The 22419-nt window shown below is 49.5% G+C and overlaps 1 protein-coding gene across 6 annotated transcripts in view; it reads right to left on the reverse strand.

The window, feature by feature from the left end:
- The window catches only part of NRP2 (neuropilin 2), a 90704-nt gene that overhangs the window by 37770 nt on the left and 30515 nt on the right, over positions 1 to 22419 (reverse strand). For all 6 annotated transcript variants that reach the window (XM_056348893.1, XM_056348891.1, XM_056348892.1 and 3 more), the window contains exons 4-11: positions 19056 to 19286; positions 18325 to 18480; positions 16320 to 16489; positions 15094 to 15249; positions 6491 to 6635; positions 5839 to 6188; positions 4566 to 4710; positions 701 to 817 (exon numbers count right to left, since the gene is read on the reverse strand). In XM_056348893.1, coding sequence (XP_056204868.1) covers positions 701 to 817; positions 4566 to 4710; positions 5839 to 6188; positions 6491 to 6635; positions 15094 to 15249; positions 16320 to 16489; positions 18325 to 18480; positions 19056 to 19286 — 1470 coding nt within the window. The remainder of the gene's footprint in view (positions 1 to 700; positions 818 to 4565; positions 4711 to 5838; positions 6189 to 6490; positions 6636 to 15093; positions 15250 to 16319; positions 16490 to 18324; positions 18481 to 19055; positions 19287 to 22419) is intronic.

Genomic DNA, 22419 nt, shown 5'->3' on the forward strand with positions numbered 1-22419 from the left:
AGCACTGGCTTTTAACAAGCACAGCACGTAGTCTAAACTAACGTTCAGCCTCTTCTATAGTCAGTAGAGGCAGGCAAGCACCACAGATACCAAACCATTTCTGTATATCTGACAGCCATCTAAGGCCAGGAGGACAAACTCCTGCCTGGAGTTAGTGTTCCCCTCTCTCTGCTGCTGGCACAAGGCGCTCAAACTGTCCTCCGAAATTTTAAGCAGCTGATATTAGGGAAGATGATCCTTAACAGATAGGTGTTCAGGACATCAGCCTTCTCTACGTGTCGTGATTTACTCCCACAGTTGTGACCTCTGCAGGAGCTCAGCATACCAAGCAGCCTGAATCTCTTTCCTGAATCACCTTCTGAATTTATGACATCCAGCCAAGGGGATCTGGAACACAGGTGACTCTAAACAGGGCACTAAGTGAGTTTCCTCGGGTCACGTAAGGAAGCTGGGAGAACAGCTCTTCAAGTCCCGTACCGTAGGGACTGAATTAGCTGCTATCTCTTGCTCTTGCATCCTTTCTTGATATAACTTATCAGATTTTGTTTGGGTTTTTTTATCTTGGCCTATCACTAATAATATTACACTAAGCTTTCCAGGAATCAGCCCCATGTATAGGAACTAATGGGAAGATAAGAGTATTTGCTTAGCTCTTAACCCATCCCTTATTGAGATGAAGATGTGCTGCTCTGATACATACCCTCCTCTTCTCCACAGCTATCACCACACTCTGTTGCCTCTTCATCAGTTGGGTATGGGGTGGTGGTCTGTTCGCTCTTCAAAGTGGGCACCAGTGTCTCTGCAGTGGGCTTTACATCTGAAAAAAATGGAGCAGAGATGCTATTTGCCACAGACAGTACAAAAAGCCCAGGTAGGAGGAAACAAAGCAAAAAATCTTTTTCTTGTGTTCTTATAATGTTAGGAAGACATAGAACAAGAATACCATGAGATTTCCACGTGTTACAAATGTCAGCATGGTTTGAACTTCAAGTGAACTGGCTGTTTCCATATGGGAGTTCTTTTGATTTAGAGTTCCTGTTGGACAAGGCTCTCCTCTAGACATACATGCTACTTTTTCTCTTAATTTTTTAAACGACACTGGTGTTGGCAATCCACTTAGCTGTCATTACTGGATAAGAGAGATCACAGGCAGAATGTCTTTTTCTTTCATAAAGGCATATGACACGTTAAAAAAACCACACACAACATTCCCACCAATTGTGCCAATTTATAAAACAAGTCACTCAAACCCACAAATGACGTAACCACAAGCGGACCCAGAGGATCCCCTAGTGCGCTCTGGCTCGCTGCAGAAAGCATCTGGTTTCACACTCCAGGCTCCTGACTACGCTTTCAAAGGGTCTCTGTCCAATTTCCCTCTCTCCAACATGGCCCGTGTGAAACAACCTCCAAGCAGGTGTCAAGGGAAATTTAAGCAAGAAAGGGAAGGATATTAAGATCAACAGTAAACGACATTAGGTTCCAGCAGTCTCTCCTTTTACGGGCGCGTTAACTGGAGTACAGCAGGCTTGATTCTTTCCACTTTTAAAAAGAGGCTGCTTTGCTCAGTTATGTGTGATTGTGTTTCTTTGTCGGCACCCTTCAGGATATCATTTAATAAAGCCAGAAGCAGGAGGAAATGGCTAAATACATTGAATATTTTCCATAGGCTCCTTTCTGCCCTTTTATTTTCCTGTTATTAAACATGTTGCACATAAACTCTCAGCATTCTTTTACTTTTTTTTCCCCACTGGCTGTCTTTTGTTCAGGATAAAATACCAAATAACCTCAAAGTCTTTTAATTTGTCAGTTCAAATTTGTTACAACCCCATAAAACTCCAAATGCAACAAAGAAGCAAATTGCAAGCAGCCAGGCACAGAAAAATGTCATAAAAAAGGAAACAAAAAAAAAAAAAAAGCAGCAGGTGAAGGCAACATATCAAAAGCTGCAAGTTATTTAGAGCTGGTACATTTTTTTAGGTTGTTGTTCTTGTATATTGAGATTTATAGCTGAAATATGACAATGTGGAAGGACCTTGAAAGCCAAGTCCCATACGGGACACAGATGCTGAGAGGATGTAAATCAACAGTGCTGCATTGCCCTGGACAAGCCACAGATACGTATCTTGAAAAATCAGTTACCATGGCAGAGCTGAAACACGATGGTTACAAGAGATAATGAAAATAGCAGGCAGGACAACGTGATGTGTGAAACGGAAAGTGAAAAAGAGATCTTGCTTGCTTGCTTTCTCTCTCCCTGACCCAGCAAGTGTCTGTGCAACTGGTGGTAACTGCTGATCAAAATGCAAAGTCACTGTGCAATTGAAACCAGATGTTGGGAACTTCAAAGGAGAGAAAACCAGCTGCAAGTAAACATTCATCAATCTCCACTCTTCAGAGGAAAAATTTTGGCAGGTCTTTGAAAGAAGCCAATTGCTGACTCTCTGCTTCCCAATTTTTGAGGTACTAGCCAACTAGTTTGTGAGCTCAGTTGCTGTTCAGTTACCTGTTTGACTTGGTAATTAAGATGCTTGTTGCCGATAAGAAAGAGAAACAGCTGTGCAGGGTACATATGGGCTTAGGCCCTCACTTGAAAATATTTTCAATCAGCTTGTTTTAATCCATCTCTTAATCTTGTTCCCAAGCAAGTGTGGTTGCCTGGGTTTTCACAGCCAGTTCTGTAACTTGCCTGGGTCCTCCCAGCGAAGGAGGGCTGTACCTTGGCATTGTCGAGGACTGCTGCTTGTAGCCAGCCTGGGTTTAGCATGCAGATAATGCTATGGGCTATCTCTGCTCCCCAGGTTGCATCAGGGATACAAATGCTTTTTATAACATGGTGAATCCACAAGATTACAAGCCCTGCTCTGATTAGAAAGCTGAATGCCTTTAGATCAATAAAGCTACGAATATTTATGACTTGGCAGTTGAGTTTTAAACATTGCAATGTGGAAATGATTAGACAGCCACACTGAGAAATGACCATAAACCACCCTGCCTGGATAAAACATGGGCTGTTACTGCTGATACTGAAACTAAGCGTGGACATAGCCATAGAAGAAAATTTGGAAAAAATAGCACAAGAAGTTGGGGATGCCAAGTCCCTCTTATTCTGATTTGGAGGAGCGCAATGGTGGGGCTGACGTGTACATGGTCAGAGGTCTTGTGCAACTGCCTCCCTTTGCAGCAGTGATGCAGCACTGTGATGCACCAGCCAGCAGCGGTCTGCAGAGATGGGGCTGCTGGAGACTCCCGGGAGCTGCAGGCAGCAGCAATGCAGGAGCTGCCTGACCACTTCCACATGGAGCCTCAGCTCCCGCTGCTCGCATGAAAGCCACGGCGCCTGCTTCTCCTACAACATCCCAAAGATGCTGTAAGATTTAAATTCAGATCTAATCTTGATTTAAAGTCCAGATAATTTACAATGGATTCCCAGTCCAGGGGGAGATTTGCCATTGATTTCAAAGGTGAAAAATGATCATTATTAACTGTGTGTACGCGTGTTGTCTGATTTGCTGTTAAGTGTTTGTAATGCATCTCACAGCACATCACCCAAGGAAAGGGTAGTACAGACTCCAGAAAAGGGTGGAAAAAACCTCTGCATCCTTTAAGCTTCCTAGAATGGGAATTCTTATGACAAAATGCCTTCTACAGATGTGTTTATAAAATAGAAATCATACCTCTTTATCACTGACATCTGGACACCAGATTCAGATTTAAGCAGATTATTAAAAAATAAAATAAATTTTAAAAAGGGACAACTAACCACTGGCACTGAAAAGCTAGCATCAGACCCAATGAGCTGTTGGGTGTGTTTTTGGCTTTTGGGGATGAAACCATGGAGCTATCAATCACCACTGGGCCTCAGAGGGTCAGAGGCACAACCTTTGCTGATCCCAGTGAGTGTGTTAGATAGTTTTCACCTCTGTATTAAAAACAATGGTGGCTGCAAGGCATAACACTTGTGAAAAACAGGTGGGCAAAAGTGAACAAACTTCCCTGGTCTTAGGGATGCTGTAGAGATGTTGTAGAGTTAAATCCCCAATCTTTTTTCTGCAAAAGGAACATGGGGTTCAGTGAGAGAGGGACGTTTCTTTTTACAGCAAAGCCTTATCATGGCAACTCAGGTTACCTGTACTGGTTACTGCACCCCTCTTCTGCACCTCTGTTTCTCTCCCTATTTTTTATCTTACCCATGTGGATTAAAAAGCCCAAATGTTATCTAACACAGAGACTGGGAAAGCCTGCACATCCAGATAAAAAAATCTGAAAGGAGGGAGAGGGGAGCTGGGGAAAATTCCTGTATGGGGCTTTGTGTGAAAGCTTAGATTAGGGTCCAAACATTGCTGCTACATCCTGCATCAAGGCCAGTACTTTTTAGGGTGGAAGTAAAAAGATGGGGTCAGGCCACACTGCAGGGTCTGCCTTCGTGGCTGCAGTCTCCCTGCCATGGCACGGCCCTGAGGTGGGACTACAGGGAGAGATATAACCTTACACATGCACCTTGCTCGTTCAGTGCCTGCTGCAGCCCCGATGGAGCCAGTGGGCAGAGGTGCAGGGGCTCCTACCTGTCCAGTCGCAGCCCAGCACCTCCAGACGCATTCCTATTCCTGCTGGGGACCACCTCTCTGGGTGCACTCGGACGTATTGGGCAGGAACAGGATCAAACCTCCGGACTTCAGGGATATCGTAGTGGATATTGCCTTCAAAAAGCTAGAGAGAGAAAGAGAGGAAGGGGGGTGGGGAAGGCAAGTGATGCGTGTGTCCCACATGCTCTCCACCAGACTTGATAATTTGGGTCTGGCAGGATGCAGCCACAGTTTGAAATCGTTTAGCTGTCCGACTAGCGGCCATTGAGTCCATCTGAACAGAAATTGGGCTGTTCCTGCTCAGTTTCATAAGGACCAGATAGGCTGTTTTTAAGAAACTTGCACAATCTCTCTTGGCCTCTGCTTTATACCCAGGGGTCAGATTCTGATCCAAGCCACACAGGGGAAGCTTGGGAAATATCCACTGACTTCACATATAAATAAGATCAGATTTGTCCTTTGGCAAATAAAGAAGCTACTGCATGTTCTAATATAGTGTAAACGCTCATTCTTCCTCACAGTCCAAGTACTGCTGCTTTTCAGCTTACGTGCATGAACTCAAGTCTGTGGGGAATAAACAGAGGGCTAAAGATAGCATCAGGCCTTCTAAGACTCATTTGTAGGATCAGGAAAAATTAAAAGTTACCCAAATTTTCAGAAGCAGATGAGTTTGCATAAAACCAGAACAGACAGGAGCAGAGAATTCATTTATTCCTCAAGCCCCCTGTCACTCCCATACTGCTAAGTGGAAAGATTATGGGGAACTCCAGTGATATGGGAAAAACGTGGGGAATTTCAGGGTCACTCCAGTGTGGCAAAAGGGACTTAAGATTTAGCACATTTCCCAAAGAGAAGTTGTGATTCATCTTCCTCTTCCAGAGGTGTAAGCCACAACAGCAACATCTTTCCCCTTAAAATGCGTAATTAGTTTCTGTCAAACATAACCAAACACACCATCTTGTGCGCTCCGACCTGCAGGAGCTGGGAGGACCAGCAGGTGATGTCCACATCCCCAGACCTGGTCCACAATGAGAAATGAAGGGAAATTGCCTTCCTTCAGGCAAGGTGGAACTACAGCCTCCAGGGCAGCTTAGGAGCCACACCAGGGGACACAACCTAGGATTTCATGGTGACAACCCAAACTCCCAAGCTCTCTGTGGGGACTGACAGCTGATTTCCCAAGACCTCATCAGGCAGACTGAAGATAGCCAGAAAGATATCTCATTTTGCAGCTGCTCCAGGTACTGCTTACCTTGGCTTGCATTGTTTTAGGGTCCTGGATGAAGTCCCAGTCCTTTCCATTCATGCTGTAGGCCACCTTAAACTTCTTCACGAAGGAGCGAGACTCAGTGGTGGTCACACTGTCCCCTCCACGAGCCCCCTGGATAATGACGCCTTTGATATTCTTTGGGATGCCGAGGTCCACCTGCAGCCATTCCTCCCCAGGCTGGGCTTGGGGGACGCGGGGAAACCAGCCTGAGCGGCTGCTCACCAAGCGGGCCATGCTGGGAGACCAGTCATAGCCTCTGATGGAAGAGGCTGAGATCTGTGAGTCAGGGATAAGGCCAGAAAGCATTCCCAGCAAGCTGGAGCAAGGTGAATCTGTAGGGAAAGAAAGGGCATGAACAGCCAGGGCAGCTGAACAAAGCACTCGTGGGTTTCCCCACAGGTTTAAGGTCTGAGCACTGAACCAGCACCAGCACTGGGTGCTTCCCACTTGCCTCTGGGGTCTGGGTGCCTGTTCCCCCAAGCACATCCCTTGGGTTGGGTGCCTCCATGCTGCTCATAGTGTCACCATCCCCACCCCAAGCAGCCCATGACAGCTGCAGGGGACAGCACCCCAGGACAGGCTGTAAGAGGGACAGAGAGGAGGGCTGAGGCCAAGGAGAGGAGAGGACCCTCACCAGTGATGCGGCAGCCATACAGCTCCAGCCTCAGGGCAATGCCGTTGTGCCAGCTCTGGGGACGGATGCGCACGAAGCGTGTGAGCACCGGGCTGTGGATCTTGTTGAGAACCACCTCTGTGGCATCCTCATTGGCCTGAAATGTCTGCAAGGGAAAGAAGGCAAAAACAGTTATCTTCTCCCCAGGCAGAAAGAAATAACCAGATCAACAGCTAAAACTGTTAACAGGGAAGACTGAGGAGAGGCTTTCTGGGCAAGGCCAGCCTCCAGCCAGGGCAAGCACCCAGGGGCAGGCAGGGAGAGCTGAGCCGCTGGCAGGACAGCATTCCTCAACTCACCCATCAAGCAGGAGACACAGGAGCTTGCTGCCCCGCTGCCTCTCACAGCACCCTGAGGCACCTCAGACTGTAAGGCCACAGCTGCTTTGAGCTCACCCCCAAACCTAGAGCTGCTCCAACAAAAAAGCCCAGATGCACCTGAACAGTGCGTGAGACCTTGCCTCCCCTCTGCAGGTAAACGGGCTGACAACCTGACACATCCTCCTGCTGAGCTCCACCGGGAAACATCGTGCGCAAGCAGCAGTGTGAGCAGGGAGGATGCTGCCTCTGCCTGGGGTGACAAGATGCTGTCCCAGCCAGCCTCTCACCCCTGCCTCTCCCGCCAACATGCAGCCTACCACACAGAGACAGCTTTTCGGGAGAGTTTATGATGCGACATGATATGAAAAGGCTGTTGCCTTACCAGATGGCCATAATCAATAACTACCAGATGGACGTTAGATCCACCCCTCCTGCCCATTATTTTAATAGGCTGGACAAAGGCTGGATACTTGTGGTTCTGTTTCAGGCTGCACAGCCATAGTGCAGAAGAGAAGAGGGGAAAGAAGAAATAAGTACCCAACCCAAGGCAATTTTCAACCCTTTCTCTGCTTGCAGCATAAAGCACTAAAGCTCACAGACGGAGGCTGCAGGCATTGCTCGCTTTCCCTCCAAGCGCACAGTCTCTCAGGACAGGCTAGAGCATCCTCTAATCTCAGCTAGGAGCTGCATCCACACTGAGAAGCTGGCTGGGCTCTTCTGCAGGCTCCTACCCTGCATATGCCATGCTAAGCACAGGAGCTCCCACTAAGTTTATTTTGGAGCAGATCAGGAGGGTGTTATCTCTGGCACTGATCTTCTGTCAGAGACAAGAGTCAAACAATTCAACTGCAGATCCCCACGATCCACAACAGAAAATGGGGCGAGGTTGTATCCTGGTCTCTCACCCCAAATAGTGGTTAAGAAGCATTTTATAAGCCTTTCACTGGTTTAGGCCTGCAGACAGCACGTTATTGATCTTCCCCCAGGATCCAGCACGCCAGGGCGCACAGAGAGTGTTTGCAGAAAGGGACAGCAGCTGTTCACAGCACTGCAACCAGCTCTAGGCTATCCAGCCCAGGACGGTGGCACTCCTGCCAGGGCAGGGAGCAGTCACCCCCCAGAGGGCCTTGGTTACAAATTTGGCTGGTTACTGGGATTTGGGGTTGATGTGAACTTGAGCAGAAATGCTAATCTGGAGAATATATATCATGCTGCTACCATTTAGCAACACAGCATGGTTTATGTGTTTTTAATATCCTATTTTATCCTGTCTGACCCCACTTCCCATCCTTTTCCTTGCTCAGCAGACACCAAACACCCTTTTTTCCAGCAGGAGGTCTATGAGAAGAGTGGTTACTGTGAAACACTCCCCAGGCATGCGTGTGTATGTGTTGTAAACCTGTGGGAACACACACACAGGCTGAAAGGATACATTTCCACACCACAGCAAAGCCTCCAGGTTTATGTCAACACAGAAGCTGACACACAACACCTTACCTCTGAACCTAACACCGGAGGACAGGAAATGTTTATCTGAGCTGGTGCAACTATTATAGCATGAGGAGCACCACGTCAGGTCAGCCCAAAGATCCCTCTGTCCCAGGGGGCGGCTCCTGATGGTGGCCCAGCAGATGCCCAGGGGCAGCAAGCCCAGAGGAGTTTTCTCCTGGCAACCTCTTGCCTTCCCACAATCAGCAGTTTGAAGACTCCATGAGCCAAAGGTTGCATATGGACCAGCATGTTTTAACAGTCACTGACGAGGTTTGCTGCTCTTTTTGGTTTAACATATTTCCAGTTTTGTTCTTTTTTAGCTCTCTTCACACATATGAGTATCAGGGGCCAGAATCCAAATTTACACCAGCGTAATTTGTTGCTGACTTCTGCAAAGTCAAGCTTGACAGAAAGCAGAAGCAGGACTGAGCCCAAAAACTTTACCACTATCACATGCATTGCTGAAAGCATCTCTTACATGACCTTAGTCCCAACCACCTGCTTCCAAGGAGCGCAACCTCAATTCTGCTTTAGATCTGGGGCCCAGTAATCTCCTCAGATTAGATGACATTCAACAAGCTACATAACTCTGAATCCGGGGCCTTGACACCCTGGACTGCCAGTTTATAAGGGCAGAAACGGCACCTGGGTTCCAGCTCTCTTATCAGCCACATTGGCAGGATCTCCCCAGTGACCCTTGTTTCTGTAAAGCCCCAACTGATCATAGCACATCACTGCTTCTCACCCCGTTTAGCTTCAGAGAAAGGGGACATGTTCAGAGGGCAGGTGCTTAGTGCTGTTAGAGAAGTGGGGTCCCCCCACATGCCGGGCCTTTCAGCCTCCTTCACAAGTGGAAACGCACTGTGAGCCCTCAAGTCCCGACACTGCTGACCAGGGTCTGACCCTGAGCATGTGGTTCCTCTGCATTGAAAACACCAACCCCAGAGCCCGAGTGCACCGTGGAGAGAGTCCCATTGACTTGAACAGGCTCTACATCGTGCCTCAAATTAGCACTCACGGCATGGGAAGAACTAGCAGGAAAATGTGTGAAATTGGGAGCGCCAAGAAAGCAAAGATTTCTTTCCCCTTACCAAAATAGAACATTGCTATTCCTCCCATCCTATCTGCTTTTCATCCCACTCAGCACATATTTTGAGCCAAGTCTTCAAATGGTGTAAATCAACATATCGCCATCGAAGTATAAGAAGTCACGGTAATTTACACCAGCAGGAAAAAAAAAAAAAAAACCCTGGCTGTGATCTATGGAGATAGATAGATAGATATACACTCAGCAGAGAGCATGTATGCGCATGCACACGCACACGCACTGAAGGGTGACAGAGCCAGAAGACAAATGGGAAAACCATTAACAAATTAAAAGCACCTTCCAAGAAGCAGTCAAGGGAACTCATTTTCACTGCTGCCTCAAAGAGCTGCCTGTACCCTCCCCATATACCTTACGTTTACCTCTGTTTTAGTCCAGTCGGCAGGTCTACATGTAAAATTAAATTGATAATCAATGAGAGCTGACCTGCTTAATTAATTTGCTGCAGAAAGCAAGTGCTGGGAGATGATGTCTAGGCTAGAGGAGGACTGGGCAAGTTTTCCGTGTGCATGCACTTGCAAGCTCCACATCAACACTTACAAGTTGTATTTCTGACACGCTGGAACTGCCACGGGATGATGGGGGGATTTCTGAAGCTGCATTAGTTCCAGTGGGTACGGGACTTGTGCCAATGGCAGTTTGGAGTGAAGGGCAAGCGAGACAAAAAGTGCCATGAAGTCAAAGAGGCAGCAAGTCAGGAAGGGGGCAGACGGTAGCCTCTCTCCCGCTTTATTTATTGTGCTGCTTGGCCCCTATGCAATTTCTTGTGGAGCTAAAGAAAGAGGCTGGGGGAGGCAGAGGAGAGGGCCAAGGATGGCAGCAGCCCTGCCTTCGTCTGTATGTATGTGTCTCTCTGGACCCACTAGATTTACTGCAGGATTATGTTATTCCCGCGGAGACAGAGCCCTGGAACAGAGCATGCTAACAGGATTAGGGCTTCAGGATTTAGACAGAGAAGCATGAAGGAGAAAAGTAGGGGAGATTATTTTCCTTGTCAGATAGGGAAGGCATAAAATGGGGCATGTTTGATGGTGGGAGGATTCTGGCTCAAGTGGAGGGTGCATAGTTCTGGATTTATTAAATCCAGGAACAAGGAGGTAAAAGAAAAATTATACTTGGCAACACTCAACGAAGCACAGCCGCCTGAGCAAACCACAGCGTGCTAGGCTGGGCTTGCCAGCACTGTGTCTTTGAGAGGCTCCACTCAGATCTGGGAGACACCAGGGACATGAGGAGTGGCACTCTGTTAGCCTGCAAAGGAGATATCAGGCTCAGAAGTACAAAGCTGCAGCCTTGCTAGGAAAGCCAGGGCTGTAATTCTCCCCTGGTACTGCACCAAGGGTGAACGCGCAGGATGCCTTTCCCAAAGCCTGACATCTTTGTCCTGCCTGCAAAAGCAGCTGAAGCAGGCTGGGACCTGGGGATGCTTCTGGACAAACCCTCTGCACCATGATGTCTCTGTGCAGAAGCACTTGTGGCCCTCTGGCTGATCACACAAGCTTTTCCTGAGTTTTCCAGATAAAGAAGCCACAGGACTGAACACTTTTCTCTCCTGCTCACCGCCCCCCAGTGAAAGAACACAGGAGGCCTCAGCAAGAACAGAAAGGACAGAGGAATGCTCCTAAGATAAAGCACAAGGGTCTCCAAAAAGTCATCCTCAATATTCCCTGCCAGCACCAAACACTTCTGACATACCCAGCTCCATGCACAGCTGAGATATTCAGCTCTTTGCAGCAATTCAACCTGCCTTCTTGCATCCACCTAAAATACCACCCAGGAAGGTTAGCTGATAACAAGCACAAAGCCATCAGAACAAGTATGAAATGGCAAATGCACGTCACCTGGATCTTGCCACCATTTCTCATCCACTGACTGCTATAGGTTCTCAAAGCAAACGTTTCAGTTAAGTCCTCCCATTTTACAGACAGAGTAATGGAAGCAGGGAGAGCACCCATCACAGTCCCAACCCACCCTGAAACCCATCCTGTTCCCCTATCCCTTGCCACACTGGATGATCCCTGTGAGCTGATCTCCAGAGTTACTAAGACAGAGTGGCTCAGACCACGCTGAGCCAGAACCTGAGACCCTGCAAAGGAGGAAGTGGATCAGAATGGATGAGCACTTTGTTTTCTGATAAAATCCTCATAGTTGAATCTGTCCAAAGAAAATGGCCAAAAACAAAAGGTCAAATCCTGCCAGGTGAAGAAAACGGCCAAAAATAAAAGGTCAGATCCTGCCAGGTGTTCTTTTCCTTCCTTGGGTTCAAGAACGAGTTGTTTTCTAAAGACATTTGCAAACCGCTAGATAAGACCTCAGCGGCACGCACACCAGGGGTTGGTGCCTGGATGATAACCTCTGGGGCCATCGACCCCGGATGCCAGAGGGGGATGCAACAGAGAGCACAAGAGCCAGACCAGCCTTTTGGGGGCAGGGGTGGTTCGGCTGTTTCGTGGGGGTGTGCTAGTGGGTAGTAAGGGGCAAGTGTGGGGCAACACATGGTGGTGGCCACTCTTCTCCCCATCTCCTTTCTCAGGGGTCACACAGGAAGACAGCTCTGCACCTTTGGCTGGGCTGCTGGGTTAGCCTCTCCCCTTGATCCCATGTCCCAAGCAAGGACAGACCATCACCCCCTGGACAGCGGGACATCTGGGATGTGCTGGGCTGGGCTTTGTGCAGAGGGGGCTGCCAGGCAGGGGAAAAGCCCAGTAGGGTTGGGGCAGGAAGAAGGTAAACATGGGGCTTTTCTCCTACTGGCTGCAGATCTGCCGATGCCTCCCAACCCCAGAAACGCAGCAGCACTCAGCACGGAAACAGACCAGCCAGCTCTGTCTACTGTGAGCACGTATAAATCTTGTTTTCCTCTGCTTCATCCTGCCTTTCCCACTTCCCTTGCTGTGAGTGCCAGCAGCTGGGGACTCAAAAGGTGAGCCATCACGTTTCACAGGGAAACATCCTGGCCCCACTCTCCTCTGAAACACTGCGGGGAGGGGAAGCCGGAGGCAAGAGACCATCATGCCCTCCACACCCCTCTTGCACTCTCTGGTTTTCTCTTGCTTTTTAGTTCCCTGATGAAGATGTAAATGTTAGCTGACCTGCCTATAACACGACAGAGCTTTGCTTTTGGCCCACACAGCCAGCAGAAATTCAGAGCAGTGTTTGATACATCCCATATGCCTATGTGTGCATGTGCATATATATATATGTGTGTGTGTGTTTGTCTGTGTATATATATCTGTATGTGTATATATATATGTAGCTATCTGCATGTATATAGAGGAATAGAGAGAGAGTCCCCGTCTGTCCACCCCCTCTCCTCCCTCCCCACTGCTTATGGCACCAAATCAAGCTGCGGCAGACTTGACAAATCTATTTGGCATGGTTCACTCCACCGTTGCAGTCTGAACCGTGTGGAGCACTGCACTGATGCAAGGAGGAATCTGCACCTTGAATACAGACACCTGGGAGCTTGCCTAATGCAGGAACAGCAGGGATTAACGTGGGTGGGGAATGCAGGGGCAGAGGCCTCAGGACTAGGCCCACGAGCAAGAGCTTTGCCCTGGCCCTGCTGTGGCTCGGTGGGCTGGCAGCCGGTCGTTCGGCAGGGAGGGAAAGCAGTCACCTGGATGCAAGGGGTAGGAGAGTCACCAAAACCCAATTACTTATCCTCCAACCTCGGGAGGTATCTGCTAAATGGAAGCCAGAACATGGGAATGAAGCAAGACTGGAATAAAGGAGTGAAAAAGGAGATGTTTGATTTTTCCTCTTTTTTATGAAGAGAGAAAACAGAGCCGAAAAAAGCCGATAGGACTCAAGGACCAAATCCTGAAATGGTGGCAATTCATATGGCTATGGCATTGCTTTGGGTTGACACCAGCCAGGCTTTAGGGTCTTGCTGGAGTGATGTAAACTGGCCCAGCAGTACTGAAACCAGCTGTACTGTCCTGCTCCATATTGGCTAAGGATCCACTGCCCAGCGCCTGGGACTGCAAGATGGACCATCTACTCTCCCCTGCAACTAAAACTCCCCTCCACGCCAGACTCCTGCCCCAGTTAGACTCCAAAAGGTAAATTTATTGCCAGTGGTTATGTGAAGCACTGAACTAACTGTGTATTGAGCCCGTGTCTCTGCCCAGCATGCTGCCAATCTCCCATCTGCCTTGGCTTGCAGAAACAGTCCCAGCGAGACCCCAAACTTGCCCATTTTCCATGGGGTGAAGAGAGATGACCCTGGTTCACAAAATGGTCTGCCATGGCCAGTGGGTCCTGGGAGAGCACAGAGCTCCCACATCAGCACATGGCCACCACGTTAGGTTTATACATGAGCTCTGCCATGAGCTATGGCCCTGGAGCCAGCGTGCCTGAGGTCTCGGCGAGCCTGGCTGCTGACTCTCCTTATTGGGGAGCTGGGCTGCCCCATGCCTCCATTTCCCTACCTCTAAAATAGAACTAACACCACCTTACTGGCATGTGAGGAGCTTAAATACTCCAAATATTGGAGGTATGGGACCCTGCTAGGGGCCTCTGCACAGAGAGGACTCATTCTGCGAAGCAAAGTGAATTTGAACCGTGAGACACACTTGTGGGGAAGGGGAAATCACATGGCCCAGAAGGGAAGGAAATGTCTGGATGAATCCTGGACAAGGCAGGGTACTGCGTTTCATGCCAGCAGTGCCTGTGCCAGTAAACGGAGGAGACAGCTAATTTAACAGAAGAGCTGAGCAATCAGAAATTGCTGGGACGTGTGTGCAGAGGGAGGTGTGTGGGACCCCAGCCACTCTGTTCACACAGCCAGATTATGGCACATCAACAGGGAGGACCCGAGCTGCGGCAACAGTGCTAGTGGGCACCACAGAAGGGTAAGGAAAGGCTCTCCCAAGGTGCCCTTAAGCTGGGGACAACCACACGACCAAAGCAAGTGACAGAGCAGGACCAGCCTGGCACCATGGCTGCCTTAACCCCCCTCCCCATACGCCAAAGGTCCCGTGCAGACTGCCTTGAGCTTGTCTTGCCTGGCCATGCAGCAGCACCTGCAAGGCTTGGAACAGCTGAACACCCTTGCTCCCGTCTCTGTGTGCTTCCTAGAAACACAGCAAGATCGTGAAGCAGCTCCCACAGCTCAGTGCACCCTTGCTGACCGTGCCTGCTAGTGCAGATCCCACAGCTCTGGCAGCCTGAATTGCTCCTCATTATTTATTGTTCATTTTGTTCTCTGGGATGGTGTGATCGCCTCTTAGGATTTGTGCCCTTTCATTTCCAGGCCTCAGTAACTCCTGAACTACAGTTTCATGTGGTTTTGTGATTGTTAACCCAGCATGCAGACAGGTCTACGGCCATAAAAGCTCAATGAATCTTGTATAGCAAAACACAGGCTGTGAAAGCATTTTCTCCTTCATTTGCAGTCAAAGAACATACTCTCGCCACCACGAAAGATACAACAGCAGCCAGGTTTTCCAAGGAATAGTGTTTCCTCATTGCTGTGCAGAGGGGAAAGGACTATTTCTGCTCAGAGCAGTATCAGTCTTTTAACCCTCATCAGGAAAAGGGTCCCTCACAGATTAAACCCTCTAGGCCTATAAAATCTCTGTTTTCCCTCCTGTTGGCTGCAAGACTCACCACGGTGCATGCAAAAGAGACAAGAAGGCCTTTACCTTGTGGTTCTTCCCATGTCGGTACATCATCCAGTCCTCACCATTGGTGCTGACCTCCAGCTTGTAGGTACGTACGTAGTAGCCATTCTGGGTTTCTCTTGAGATGGCACCCTGTGTGGCAATGGCTGTGAGCACAGTCAGGAAGTGGAGGTCCACCTTTTGAAGGGAAAAAAGGATGAGAGAGAGCGGTGACCACCTGAGAGCCCAGGCTGGCTAGCTAGTTCCTCCCTCTGTCTCTGAAAAAATGAAACGGTGTGAATTCAGTCTGTCTCACTCCATCTGTGGGAGCACATTTGAACAGGCACAAACCCCCCAGGCTGACTTCAGCAGGATGCTCGCAAACAGTGCCATGGGACAAAAGCAACTAAGGATCTTGATGTCTGTCCATATGGGACCATCACAAAGCCTTCTTTCTGCCTCAGACGAAGCAACAGGATCTGCACAGAAGCTCACGTTCATTAAAGCATGACAGAGGCTGACTTTTTCCATGTAAAATAAAAGCATGATGTACAATTAGCAAGTGCTGCAGTTCTTGGTTTTCCCTTGTTTTGTTTTGGGTTTTGGTTTTTGTTTGTTTGTGGTTTTTTTTTTTTTACAACGTGGGTTGAGAAAGGTCAGCAGAGCTGGCTTGGTAGCACTGTCATGAATGAAGAATGAAATGTCTGCTAGAGGCAATGACATTCACCACCTCTTGTTCCTAGGGCCCTTTAGCAAGCAGTGTCTCACAGCAAAATGACACAGCCAGAAGTCCTATGTGGACAGAGACTGTGGCTCTAACCAGCTCCCAGGGAAAGCCTTTGCTCTGTCATCCCCCTACCTGACATTACCCCACTCATGCTCTCTGCATCACTGATGAGATAAATATTATTCTAGTTGGTTTTCCACATGCCCCCTGGAGACTTTGGTTCTCAGGCCAGTGGCGGAGTCAGTAAGTGGCAGACGTCCCTTAGTCTCTGTCAGTATGCTGGGAAGTCCATCAAGGTTTTGGGGAGGAAGGAGGGGGTGGGAGAGGGCCAGCAGGTCAAGTCAGCCCTCACGCTGACATGCTAATGGGAGAGCCAGCCAGCTGCATTTCACGGAGGCACTTGCAGCTCCCCTGCTGCTTGCTCTCCGTAAGCCACAGAGGCAATAAAAAATTCAACAAGCCTTATGTTCAAGGGTCAGTTTAACAGCGTGGCACTCCATTTGGTGGGGGAAGAGGTGAGTGGCCTGGAAAGCATGCATACCTGAAGGTACTCTTTGTTGCTGTCTACATTGGGAGTCCAGCCATTGTCATCACTGTTGAGTCGGCTCTGTTGAGGGGTCCATCGCCCATCTGAGTAGGTGGAGGAGGCACTGATCTGCATGTTGGAGATCCTGCCAGACTCCATCCCCAGCGGCACATTACACTGGAAGTCTGGAGTGGACACACACACACACAGATCAGCTTACAGTCTCCGTACTTCACTCCCAAGTGGAAGGCAGTGCTGAACTATCCTCCACAGCTAACCCTAAGCAAAGGTGCTGGCCTTTATGGTGCAAGATGACCATCTTGCAGGCTGTGTGTGCTCACAGAAGGCACTGAAAAATTAAAGATGGGGCAGCTTTATGTTTGCATGTCCCTCTGAAAACTAATACAGTCCAGATCTTTCTCCCTCTATCTCCTTCACTTTTGCAGTTTTGACACAATTCTGTCCTTTCCCTCTATCTCCACCAAGATGTCCCAAGTCCCCTTGCCACAAAGTTCCCTGTCTTCCTCAAGGCTGGAGGTGAAATCTAAGCACTGACAAGGCAAGGAGTATGGGCAGGCACAACGGGAGGGTGCTTACTGCTGTGCTGCCAGCTGGAATGTCAAGGCCTGGAACAGGCAGGTCTAAAGGTTTCATGTGCATGTAGGGTATGGATGCATGCGTGTACAGGGCTTTCTATATGTGCATGAGCTACATGTGAGATCAGCCCCATAGGAATTAATCAGCTGAGGATATGAAAGACTCTGATATGTTTTCATTTGGGTTTCCTCATTTCTAAGACTTTAAAAGTCACAATTAGCTCAATCTTATTGCACATCTCATGTATTTTATGGCAGCTGTCCTGTAAAAACAATAGCAAAGAAAACATTAATAGAAAATACTGCATGGGCCCAAGCATGCCATTGCTGTAAACCAATGGGGCTTCACCAAATTGCCTGTGTTTTTAATGTGGCCAGATCAACCCTGGGTGGAAATGATGGGCCAAGTTAAGATCTCAGTGGTATTATTAACGTTTCAATTTACACCAGCATAAATCAAAACAGGCCTGGCCCTTTAACAGTTTCTTGTGCTCGATTTCTCAAGCTTTGTGTGTCATTAACATTTTATTTCCCAATCTGTTTAAAGAACAGAATAGAAAGAAGATTAAAGAACAGATCAGCTGAGTGTGGAGATAGGTAATGGTGAAGAGCTTATGCTTGTCTGTAAGTTTCACAGCCTCAGCAGTACATTCCTAACTCAATCACAGAGCAAGAGCCTGTAACCCAGCTGCCCTCGTGCTGCACCAACCCCTGCTCTACCCTGTTCTCCATCATAAGCGTTCAGTGTCGGATCAGGGACCCCATCTCTTTCTCTGGGACTGAGCTTATTTTGTTGTATCACAGGTTCACCGTGAACAGAGGTCAAGAACTGTAGCTCTGATACAAAAATACCATGGGAAAACAAACTGAATCTTTCTTCGCCCGCAAGTGTTATCACAAAGAATCAAAATGTTCTTAATTCTCAAAACACACAACTTACTTCCTCACTCTGTATCAATTTAATTCCCTTAATAAGGGATCTAAACCAAATTTTGGTTTGAAAATCCTAGAGCTTTAGGCATTTTTTAATTAGACAAATTAGACAACCGAGAAATCCCGATTTGTAGTTTGGGGCTGCTGCACACACTGGGCTGAAGTCTCCCCCTAAATCCTTTGGGCTGAGCACACACATGCTGGATTCTATCCCAAAAGATATTGAGAAGACTTCACGAGCAAGTGAAAAGTCAAAGGTCAGAAAGTGTGATTCTTACTGAAATACCACTTCTATGAGAAACAGAGAACACACCTAGTGTAACTGCTGTCTGCATTGCTGCGGGGGGCGGGGGGGGGGGACGGACGGACGGGGGATGGGACGGGACAGCCCCTGGACACACTCCTGCCTGCCTCAATCTCGCATGTGCCAAGTGAAAGACTTGGGAAAAACAGGTGACATGACTGCCTCATACACACATGTTCCAACTTACTTTCTGGGACTTCCTGCTGGATCAAGTAGTACTGAGCAGAGAAACCATCTTTAGCCACTGCCAGGTCCGTGTGGAAGGTGAGCGAGAGGACGCCGGTGGTTGAGCGGATGTCCGATGGCATCTTAGTGCCACAGTACCTGCCTATCAAGGGGCCAACTGCAAAAGAAAGAGCAGCAAACTAACATCTGCTTTTTCACTGGCCTCCTGGGTCACCAGCAGGTTGGCATCACTCAGCAGGGATGCCTTAGCCAGGCTGTTAGGGATAAAAGCAAGGCTTTGAGGATGGACTATGTTTTACATCTGCTGGCCTGGTGCCATGCAGTACACACCGTACAAAAATATCCACTGCAGCGGGCGTTGCTCTGCAATTACTGGGAAATGCTCCAAACTGCTCGGTTTCTCAGTGGTTGTACAGGGTAGGGAGGTCCTCCCAGCACTGCATGAACCCGCTGCCCTTCCCTGAGGGAGAACTGGTGGTATCTCGGAGTGTCCCATGGGGCTTTCCAGTTCAGTGGTTACAACAGATCAGTATTTTGGGGTTTAACACATGCAGCCTTCTACGAGCACACTGTGCCCGCAGCTGGCCACGGAGCGCCGCAAAGGCAGGTTGCACGCTGCAGCCACATGTGAGGTTAGGCACATTTGGTGTTCAGATGCAGACTGCACAGTGTGGAGCTTTGTGAGACACCAGGAGAGGCGAGGACAGCGGGGTGCAGCACCCCATGACTTACCCTGAGGGATACCGTCCCAGATGTCCAGCCAGTCGTACTTGCAGTCTCCTTCCCCTGCCTGCAGCGGGTCATGCTCGAGGTCAAAGAGCAGGAAGTGGAGGAGGATTTCTGTCTTTGGCTTGGCTATGATGGTGAAGACACAGTCCAGGTTGTGTGGATACTTGTCAGGGAAGCCAGGAGACTCAATAGTGCCGTTGGTGGCAGTGAAGTTTCTGGAGCAGTCCTCAGAACCTGTAGTGGCAGGGAAAAACCCACAGCTTTAGCAGCAATGCAGCTTAACGCCAACAGCTTGATACTGTGGAAACCCCATTTTGAGCTTAGAGGAGTTGTGTATTCACTTCTGGAAATGTTCTGTAACCCAAGAGCTATGTGAATTCCTGCAAGGACTGAGAGGGTGATTTTTAAAGCTTTCCACAGGTGAAGAGGCACGGTCCGTAAGTTCACTGGGGTGGGCAGCATGGTTCTAAATCCATCAGACAGCTCTGTAAACATAACCTGTACACCACTGCTTATCCTCCTGCCAATTATGCCAGAAACAGGACTAGAAGAGCGATCCCATCTAAAGCCACCCAAAGCCACGGCTGCGATTCAGCAGGCCAGCACCCCGTCATGTCCCTCCCAGGCAGTGGTGATGGCCTTGGTGGGGAAGGGAGCTGGGCTGGGGTTCCCCGCCAGCCCTATCCACTGTAAGCTGGGCCCCCAAACAGTGACCTGCCAGGAGACCTGTGTCCACCACCCCAAAGCCTGCCGAGGGGCCGGCCAGCCAGCGTGCAGGGGGCTGCCGTACACCTGCGGCTGCCACCCGCCAGCCATGCTGGCAACGGGCCACAGCAGTTCCAGGTCTGATGGAGGAGCCCCTGTTCGGGGAGGGGGCTGCCTGGGAAGAGGCAGAGTAACAGGGATGTCATCTTTTTGGAAAAGCTGTCCCCAGGGGCTGGTCTCCTGTAACCTTTACCCCTCCAGAACAGACATGTGTGCCTCAGTTTCCTCTTGAGAAAATCAGGAAGCACAAATATTTACACAGTGAAAAGGCCCGGGGGAGGGTGCCAATGTCTCCACTGTTAGCTGGAAACCCTCTGGAAGTGTGTGGTTAGCCTGCGGCCCCCTAAGACCCATGCAAGGGACAAGGGTCAGCTCCAGCATACATCCCCACAACACGGCCACGCCACGGCAAGAATGGGGGTAACAGGGGCTGTGGCAGGGTGAGCTCTGCTGAGAGGAGGAACAGAGCCCTCTTTCTCACAGGGTGAGCTGTCTGCACCAGAAATGCGAGTTATTTCTATCCTTAAGGAAGACCTTTGCGTGGCAAGGAAGGCAGACAATATTGCCTCTTATTTATTGCTGACCTCAGCACTGGCCTCGGCTGCAGCCAGGCCAGTTCAGTGCCCTGTCTCACACAGCCAAGGTGCCTCGGGGTGTCCGGGGAAAGGAGAATTTGTGTCGTATTCATACCACGGTGACTTTGAAACTGCTGCGCTGAGGAGACAGGACAATAGGCAACAGAAATCTGCAGCCTGGAGCTATCAAGAGTCAAAAGGGGATGGTCGAGAGGCTGCCGGCCACTGCTGCAACCCGGCATCAGCGTTTGCAAAGGTTTCTGCTTCAGTTTTACTGGGACACCCTCCTTCTCCTCTACAAACCCTTCTGCTCCAGCTCTTCCAGGCAGCACGAGTCTTCCCGGGACTAATGGAAGACTTGTTATTCAATTCAGCATTAACCTACAGGAGTCAGGCCAGCAGCCCGCAGTAATAGCAGGATCCCAGCACTGCATTATGCAGCGCCTAGCTGGAGAGCTACTCAGGAGAGGCTCTTAATTGACTACCTAATGAAGCAGCCAGCTTTTCTGGTGTGAACCTGTGGGGTAAAATACAGAGGCAAAAAATAAGGCCAAACACAAATCACTCTATAACGCTGCAAACAGGGATAAGGGTGTACTTCGTTCCAAACAGCTTGAAAGACAAATAGATAAATAGGGAAAATAACACAAGCTCCGAGCTAGGGAGAAAATCAAAGACTAAACCCAGAGTCAGGAACTGTCCTCTGGAGACAGGAGAGCGACATAACTATGTCACCGCCTTAGACAACAACAGTTTCCTCATGTGGGGGCTCTTATCGCATTTGGCATCTTTGTCTACAGTTTGGCTGATAGCAGCAAACACAATGATCAGCTTTTTATAAGGAAGCTGCAGATAATCAACGGGAGTCATGCTGACTTCGGCAGCACGGACCAGCCTGAGAGGAGGCTTTGATGCCCAGCGATGGAGAGCTCAGGCGAGCCCTGCCAAACCGACTCACAAAGTGAGCAGCAGGGAGGCTGGACCAGCCAGGGCAGGCGGCTCTTTTGTCAGCCCACAGACCACTGACTGATACCCATCAGGGGATTCAAAGACTGGTATGCAGTTGTTTGTATGCAGATTGCTCCTCTCTCACACAGTGATAAGGGAAATTTAGCACAAGGTGTGGAAATAAATGCTCAGTTGAAAAGAGTTGTTTTTTTAGGTCACCTTTGAGAAAGAAAGAAGCTGCAGCCAAGCTGCCTTTACTGATGTGGACAATGACAATCCGATGATGACCTTTAAAACTGATGACACCTTGCTGGCTACCCTGATGGCTCAGACCAAAACTTCACCCGTGCCTGCCTGCCTGCAAACAAAAGGCAAGGTATGCTTGTGCTGCGGTGGCCCCGCAGCCAGCACTGCCCACCGCCCTCCCTGGGAGCCCCGCGGGGGACAGGGGCTGGGTAGACAGGGTGGGCTGGGGGTGCTGCCAGATCACAGGCTCATCCCCGCCCCTGTGCCAAAATCTCTCTGCCAGGCTGGGTTTTGTGAGCGGTGGCTGTTTCTGGCTAGGATGGCTGCCTGCAGGGCAGGGTGGTGGCGAAAGGAGCCTCAGCATCACTTCAGACCTAAGGACAGCTCTGCGGGGACCTACATCGAGGGAGACAAACTCAGCTCCAGCCTCTGTCTAACACCCACTCTCTCCCAGATCAGCCCTTGCTTTCTCTCCCTCCCTACCAGCAGCAACAAATTCTCCTTTTCCCATGAATTTGGTCCCTTGCTGGCTCCCCCCCAGGCAGAGACGGTTCCTGCCTGCCATCCCTTCCCACAGCCACACTCAGCCTGGCCTGGCCACCTCAGCCAGCTGGACTACTCCTCATTGCCCGGCGCCCCCAATCTGGGCATGGACGCGATGTGAGGACAGGCACAACCCAGCACATTCTGCAGGGCTCGGAGGGGAAGCTTACAGACAGCAAGAGGCAAGGGCAGCTGAGGTGGGGCAGCAGCCTTCCCACCCAAACACAGGCATTCTTTGCCATCCTCCGTGCTGGCAGCTGGCTTCAGCAAACCCCAATAGCTGGATGAAC

This window comes from Falco biarmicus, chromosome 8, assembly GCF_023638135.1.
Source record: "Falco biarmicus isolate bFalBia1 chromosome 8, bFalBia1.pri, whole genome shotgun sequence".
NCBI lineage: Eukaryota > Metazoa > Chordata > Aves > Falconiformes > Falconidae > Falco > Falco biarmicus.